This window comes from Poecilia reticulata, linkage group LG1 (genome assembly GCF_000633615.1).
Source record: "Poecilia reticulata strain Guanapo linkage group LG1, Guppy_female_1.0+MT, whole genome shotgun sequence".
Lineage (NCBI taxonomy): Eukaryota > Metazoa > Chordata > Actinopteri > Cyprinodontiformes > Poeciliidae > Poecilia > Poecilia reticulata.
Genome location: NC_024331.1, coordinates 33,529,798 through 33,537,651, shown reverse-complemented (window position 1 = coordinate 33,537,651; position 7,854 = coordinate 33,529,798). Strand labels below are relative to the sequence as shown.

The following is a 7,854-nucleotide window of genomic DNA, read 5'->3' as shown; positions in this document are numbered from 1 at the left end:
TGTGTGTGTGTGTGTATCTGTGTGTGTGTATCTGTGTGTGTGTATCTGTGTGTCTGTGTGTGTGTGTATCTGTGTGTGTGTCTAGATTTGGGTTAGAGGAACAGAACCTCAATTAAAGAAAACTGATCAATGATGTGCTGATTCATCCGTTGATCGGTGAACCAGCAGGCAGAAGTACTGACTCCTGGTCCTGGTTCTGGTATCTCCAGCCCAGTCGGCGGTGGTCCATCTTTGTTTCATATGATGTAATCTCTGCTCCGTCCTCCATGTTGTTCTGCTGCTTGTCCACAATAAGCAGCAACTCTAGTAGTGCTGCCACCTGCTGCTCAACATTTGCAACTGCAGACAGAAACACTGTTCCCATGGTGAGACCAGTCTGACAGACAGGAAGAGCTGGGTCATACTGGGCCCCCCTCCCATACCGGGCCCCTCCCGGTAGCCGGGTCGTACCAGCCCCCCCCCCCAGTAGCTGGTCCAGGTCGTGTGTGAGGAGGATTGTTGGTGATGTTTTTGGTCTTTTGCTTCCAGGAGCGGTGACCATCTCAGAGGAGAGGAAGGTGTGCATGGGCTCTGAGAAGTTCCTGAACATGTGCGACTCCAACGAGGTGAGCAGCACCGGACCGGACCGGACCTGAGAAGCTGCAGATCCGGTCTGACTCTGGTTTTGTTTCAGCTGGACCTGACCTTCCATCTGTTCGTGTGTGCGCTGGCGGGAGCCGGAGCCGCCGTCATCGCCATGGTGAGAACAAACATACTCTGATCTGATTGGCTGAGAAACTCAACTGGGTTCTGCAGAACCAAAGTCACCATCGGCCATTTGCTTTGAAACTCATTGGATCTAAACTCTGAGGCTATGAATGCAGATTTTATGAGCTGCAGCTGCAGCAGCGTAGTTGGTGGCATGGAAGGTTTGGTTGTTTGCTCGGGTCGTTCTGCATGTTCAGGTCATCTGTCATCTGAGTCTCTGTTTCCCTGAGATGGTCTGGAGACCCGGTCCAGGTTGGACGCCCACCTGCCATCCAATGACGGCTAGAGAAACATACCAGCTCACGCCCTGCAGGACCAGTACAGACCAGTACAGATGGAGAGACTTATGGAGACTCTGGAGCACCAGGCTGTTTCTGGTTTTACCTCCCAGCAGCGTCTATACTCAACAAGACGTGGGTCCAGATACAGTCTGGTGAAATAAACTTCCTCCATGCGGTGGCTGGACGGGCAGAGAAGCTTCGTCTGGACTCAGGGTGGAGAGTTGAGGCAGTGCAGATCCAGAACACGAGGAAACATGAAGCTCTTCAGGCCTGGAGAAACCAGAGTCCCCCAGGATGAGCTGGATGAAACGTGTCTGGGTTTCTGTTCGATACGTGGAAGACAACTTTCGTTGCAGCTTCTGCATTTTCACCAGAGATTCCTGAACTTTCTTGTTTTCTCCTTTTATTCTCCCTCCTGATGGTCCAGTCGACCCGGTTCTGATGGAACCAGATCATCTGCTCCACCTCCAGCTGCTCTGAGTCAAACCAACCTGTTCCCCTCCTGGCCTGTGGGGGCGCTGCACCAAGAACCGCTGAAGGAAACGACACAAAAACCTCTGAAGACAAGATGGAGGATTTTAGCGGTTGGAGGATTTCTCTTTAGGCTAAAGACCAGGAGCCATTTCTGCTGCTAGCGCTAGGCTAACAGGTTAGCTTTGGTTGGATTTACCCAGAATGCAATGTGCTGCAGTTGGAGGATTTCTCTTTAGGCTAAAGACCAGGAGCCATTTCTGCTGCTAGCGCTAGGCTAACATGTTAGCTTTGGTTGGATTTACCCAGAATGCCCTACGCTGTARTCCACTTCCTGCTTTTGGAGCGGTCTCTGGTCTGCTTGGCGTTCATATTCAAACCGAACCCAGACTTGGAGGAACAGAGGTCAGAGGTCAATTAGCATTCACACCTCGCCAACTGGAGTCGGGTCAAAGCGGACTGAACAGAGCTGGTGGGAATGACTGGTTAATGTCTCTGTGTCCGTCCCTCAGGTCCACTTCCTGATGGCGCTGGCCGCTAACTGGGGCTACCTGAAGGACGCCAGCCGGATGCAGAAGTACGAAGACATAAAGTCGAAGGAGGAGCAGGAGCTGCATGACATCCACTCCACACGCTCCAAAGAACGCCTCAATGCCTACACATAAACCCAGAGCCGCCGGAAACAACACACACTTACCTGTCAGACACACACACACACACACACACACACACACACACAGCGGCTGATACAAGCCTGAGGACAGCATAAATCCATCAGACAGGAGAAAAACACAGAAAGAAAAGATGAAAACTCCGACACCATCATCGTCCTCGTGTCTGCAGATCATTGGCTCTGGTGCTTCTGTTTGTCCTGAGCAGAACCTTTAACCTTTGACCTTTACCAAATAAAATCAGCTGAACCTTCTAAAGGTCCCAACGCTTAGCGGCCTGAGCGGCAGAACAAATTCTTACAGCACAAGATTTACAGAAACCAGCGAAACAAACCAGAACCTGCGACCCAAAGAGCCGGAGTGCAAAGTTTGTACTGAAGCCCAGGATCCCGGCAGACATGGGGACGAGTGTGGTGTCTACCAGCTCATCAGTAAATAAGAGCCCCTTCCTTCAACCTGCAGCAGCCACACACACACACACACACACACACACACACACACACAGACATGTCGATGTGACTGAATGGTCGGTGTTGTGCAGGCAGTGTCGTTCGGTGGTGTCATGCTGTGTCGTGTCCTCTCACCACACTATGATGGCGGTGTTGCAGAGAAAAAGGTCCCCGAGTAAATTTGTGCCTCCTGGGTGCAGATGGGTTGCTTTGCCAACTCCCCCTCCCCAACCTGTTGCCCCCACCGTCCGGTTCCCCTGAAGTCCAGTTTCACTGGTTGCTCCTTAAATTCTTGAACTTTCTAATCGAAAACCAGCAAAAAGACCAGGATAAAGGCCCAGATGTAAAATTGTTGCTTCATTTAGTGAAACTATTGAGCAAACGGCAAATAAAAGTATTTTAAAAACCTCCACTGAAGCTGGCGCCCCTCCCCGCCCCGTTTCCCCCGGACTGTAAAAACTCGTCGTTGTCTTCAGAGGCAGCACATCTTAGCAGCACAAAGTCTTTTTGTCCTGATCTCATCCGTCCGTTTTCCTCATGATTTTATCCCTTTTGGGGGATTTTTGATTATTTATGTGTAATTTTAGCACTGAGGGTATTTAAGTGGGAGTTCAGGGGTCAGCTGGGAATAGGGTTTATGTCACATGTTCATGTAATGAGTCTGTATTTCAGTGGTTCTGCACACACACACACACACACACACTCAGCTTCTTTCTGTTCTCAACCAGCCCGAATGTGACCAAATGTCCTCAGTAAGTTAGAAAACCACCGATGTGAGCAGTAAGCACGTCACCTGGAGTCGACCCGAGGCCCGACCCAGTTTGGGTTTCTGCAGGATTTGAGTCCCAGAACATCCGTCCGAGCGAAGAGAAACCGTTCAGGAAGGATTTGCTCTACTGCGGCTTTTTGTGGTTTTACAACTTCTTTGGTGTCTTACATAATCTCCTCAGGTGCTTCAGAGCTGGGAAGCTGTAATCTGGATGATGTGGGACCGAATCAGATGTTTGAGATTTTGACTTTTAAATCAACTTCTCACATTAAATTTGTCCAGAGCCGCTCAGTCTCTGTGAGATGCAGCGTTTTCAGCTCCTCAGACTAGATAGAAGAATTTCGCTTTGTGTTTTCGAGGCTGTTTGGGTTTGTTTGCGTCGGGACGGTGATGAGTCTCTATCTGCCAGTAGAGATGAGCCAGATTGGTTTCTGATTGGGCAAACGATGCAAACCCCAAGAAATGAAACAGAAAAACTGCACACACAGGAAACGGAAGCAAAAGGTCAAATGTTGCAATTAGCAAAAACAGCAAGTATGAAACCTCCAGGCCACCAGGGGGAGTCTGACTATTACGTAAATCTGCTGCTGTTCTGCCATTTTATAAAAGACATGACGGTAACGCAGCTTTTCTTTATTCCTGCAACTTTCTGCTGTACATCTCGTCTCTGGTTGCAGGTGATCTGGTGGCCGGCTCCCTCTGGTGGCCTGGAGGGCTGACGTTCAGTGACACAGCGTTTGGTACTTCCTGCCGTTTCTGATATTTTCCCGGTTTGGTTCTTTTCCTGAGGTTGCATCATTTTGTTTTTACTGTTTCGATGTGAGAATCACTCGCCTGCAGCTCGTTTCGAAGCTTCCTGCGTGTTCGCATGCAGCCTTCGCATTTTCAGTTTGTCTTCAGAAAGAGGAAGGTGACGTCAGTTTGATTTGGTCAGACACACACACACACACACACACACACACACACACACACACACACACACCACCGTCACTCTGAGCCATAATTCTCTTTTACTTTTCACTGATGACATCTCACTATTTTATTATCAACTTTGAAACTTTTTAAATGTGAAGCTATTTAATTAGAAGCGATGTGATTTCCGCTCCTGCATCGACTGTACAAAGATAAACGTTTATGTGAGACAGTGGAGGCCGGGAGGTCCACTTCCTGTCGGCCCAGAGTCTGGAGGAGGCGGCCCAGTCCCAATGTCCTGGGCCTCCGCTCTGCAGACAGCTGCGCCCACACAGAACCGGGCCTGGCTCGGTCCGGTCCGGCTCAGCCATCTCAGGATCACGCAGACCAAAAAACTAATGAAAAGCTTTCGGAGCAAATTTGATGTCCATCATTCTGATCCCAGGATCGTTGGCGACCCGGCCGGGCCGAGCTGGCGCCGGGCTCCATGTTTGGGTCAGAACCGGGCCGGTGGTGTGGATGCAGCTGGAGTCGGACTCCTGCAGACTCGGCCCGGTCCAGGTGAACCTCGGCTGCAGCAGTCAGTATTTTTAAGGGTCTAGTTTTACAGTAACAGTATTTTATCATTTCATTGCCTGACAATGGATGTCTGGTCAGTTTTAACCTCCGATTAAAGAAAAAATAGTTTTCGTGCACTTATTGACCATTGTGAGCCCCTTCCTGTTCCTCCCTTCCTGTTCCTCCCTCTCCCCCCTCCCCTCTCTCAATGTGTAAGTGCATTGCGCCCCCCCTCCCTCTCTCCCTCCCTCTCTCTCTCTCTCTCTCTCTCTCTCTCTCTCTCTCTCTCTCTCTCTCTCTCTCTCTCTCTCTCTCTCTCTTTCTCTCTCTTTCTTTTTCTTTCTTACTCTCTCCGTCTCTCTCTCTCTCTCTCTCTCTCTCTCTCTCTCTCCCCCCCCCTCCCTCTCCCACCCCCCCTCTCGATGTGTAAGTGCATTGCCCCCCCCTCGCCGGGGCCTGTGTATAGTCTTGCATTGGTTATAACCTGAAGAATTAATGATGAAAACGAATGAATTCATAACAATGAAGATAATCTTATTCTACATAAAAAAGACAGTGAATCTAGTTGTTGTTTGTGGCATGGTTATGCATTCAATGGTCATCATTTTAAAGATTAAAATGAACAAAAAAAAAGTTTCCTTTCCACCGGCGCTGTTCTGCTGCTTCCTGTTTTCTTTCCACTGCTCAGTATTGCGGTTCCTGTTGCTTATGGTGTTGCTAAGCTCGCTTGCTTGCTCAGTTGTTTACCACCAGAGCAATATACGGTAGCAGTTTGACTCGGCCGAGACGTGAACCAGAAACCCTTCCCTCCGACATCCAACTGCATGAAACTTTGATTGCAAGTCTAAAGTGATATGATTATGGTGTCTGTATCGTTTCTCCTAATAAAGCGGATTTGCAGATGTGGTGTGATGTATTGCTCTGGCCATCCGTCTTCGTGCTTCCTCCCTGCTCACATCCTCCTCTTCCTCAGCCTGCAGGCTGCTCACGCCCAGCTGAGACCCGCCTCAGATCAGCTGCGTTTCCATGACAACGGCTGCAAATGTACGAGGCGCCGTTTGTAGTTACACTGTAAAAAATTAACACCAAAAAACTTGTTTTTTATTTAGGCTGACGTAGAGAAAATAATGTGAATGTTTGTTTTTTCAGCATTTATAAATTCCAAACTAAATATTTGATTTTTAAACTAAATATTTTATTCTGACTTAAATAGTTAGCCTGCTAACTATTGAGTTAGCACCAAGCCCCGCCGTCTTTTAAGTGGCTATATACACAGTGTCGGCCATTTTACATAAGAGCGGTGAATCCAACGTGTTACAACGGCAAACATTTTTATGAACTGTGACAAAAAAACAAAAACAAGCCATCAGCCTCCAACCACTTCCTGTCATCTTCTTTGGCATTTCTGCCAGTAGTGACACCCGGGATGTTGGTCATGTGACGCCTGTGACATGAAAAAAGTGTTTTGATCCCAACAGAAAAACGTTTTGTAGAAAATGCAAGGTTTTTTTTATGAATTTTTTTTGTAATTTCAATTTGTGCAATTCCATAGTTAATGGAAACGCAGTTGGAGTTTCAGTCTGAAGTGTTTCCTGTTTCTTTTGCTTCAGATGAGTCAGCTGAGGTTGTCCATCCCATGTTGCCTAGCAACAGGGGGCCTTGTGCAGCTGCTGAGATCCAAAACGGATCGGTCCAGAACCGATCGGGTCGTTTGTTTCCAGGCTGAGGATGTGAGCAGCGCGTCATCCTCTCATTTCCGTCTCCATGTCCAGATCTGATCCCGTCCTGCTGAACATGGACTCATCATTCCAGGATCCTCAGGATCCAAACTCACCATGTCAGCAGAGAACAGCAGGGATCAGAGTGAAGCCTGAGCGGATTCCCACCGGGCAGATCGGCTCGTCTCCATCCTGAGCGGATCCCAGATCCCCTCAGGTTGGACACTCTGGACGTCAGAAGTCCTCCTTCGTGTTCTCCATCACCTTCCTGTCCGTTTCTGCATCACTCTGCTTGCTTCTGGCTCGCTCCATCCGGTCCGGTCCGGTCCGGTCCGGTCCATTTCTGTACATATCTGTGCCAACAGCTCAGGCAGACAGCGGCTTTTTTATTTGTAAAGACATTAACTTGCTTGCATATATAAATAAATTGAATTCAGACACTTGTGTACTTGTTTAAAAGGGAAACTTCTGCCTTTGTGTCTTCATTTCACCTCCAACACAAACAGAATCCAGAAGGTTCTGGTTCTGAAGAGCCGAACCGCCGAATTAACCAAACTTTGAATTTAAGCTTTTGCTGCCCCCTGCTGGTCAGAGAGTGCAGGGCAGAAATTATGTCATTTATTTCTCTGATTTCAAGATTTAAAAAGCTTCTTGGCGTTTCTCATTAAAAACGTCTAACTTTACCGTCATTAAACAGCAGCGTGAGATTTAATTCAAATATTACTGTCATCATCTAGTTCCCACAACTAGTTAAACTTTAAAATGTTTTCAGCTGAAGTTTGGAGAAACTTTTTCTCTGAGGACTTTCGGCCTTGGGAACCAAGTGGAGAACATCTGAACCATTTAAAAAGTAATCCATAATAGGTGTGATAAATATTCATTGCAGATGTAAAAACAATACAGTAATAATACTGTTGGCTGTTCAGTTTTTATACATTTTAATAAAATATTGTCACACGGATATTGCTGATGCATTCTGGGTAAATGAGGTATGCTAGGTCTGATTGCGCTAGCTCCTTCCAGCCAAAAGTAGTAAAGTCTTTAAGACTTTTTAATTTGAACCAAAGTGTTGAAATCGATGGAAATGTAGAAATTACAAGAGGAGTTGAAGATGAAGAGGAGCAGACAGAGGAAGAGGACAGAGCTGGCAAAGCTGCCTTCAGCTCCGTAATGAAACACTGAATGACACTCACCTCTGGTCGGTCTGTGCGATCCGGTAAGTACTTCTATCGCTCTGTCCGGTCCGGTAACAGCCCTTTAGGGTCCGGTCTTCGTTCC

The 7,854-nt window shown here is 47.8% G+C and overlaps 1 protein-coding gene across 1 annotated transcript in view; it reads left to right on the top strand.

The window, feature by feature from the left end:
- Positions 1-4,370, top strand: part of LOC103472207 (neuronal membrane glycoprotein M6-a-like) — a 16,512-nt gene extending 12,142 nt beyond the window's left edge. The window contains exons 5-7 of the mRNA XM_008421660.2: positions 529-605; positions 674-739; positions 2,012-4,370. Coding sequence (XP_008419882.1) covers positions 529-605; positions 674-739; positions 2,012-2,164 — 296 coding nt within the window. The 3' untranslated portion in view covers positions 2,165-4,370. The remainder of the gene's footprint in view (positions 1-528; positions 606-673; positions 740-2,011) is intronic.
- Positions 4,371-7,854: the final 3,484 nt, after the last annotated feature.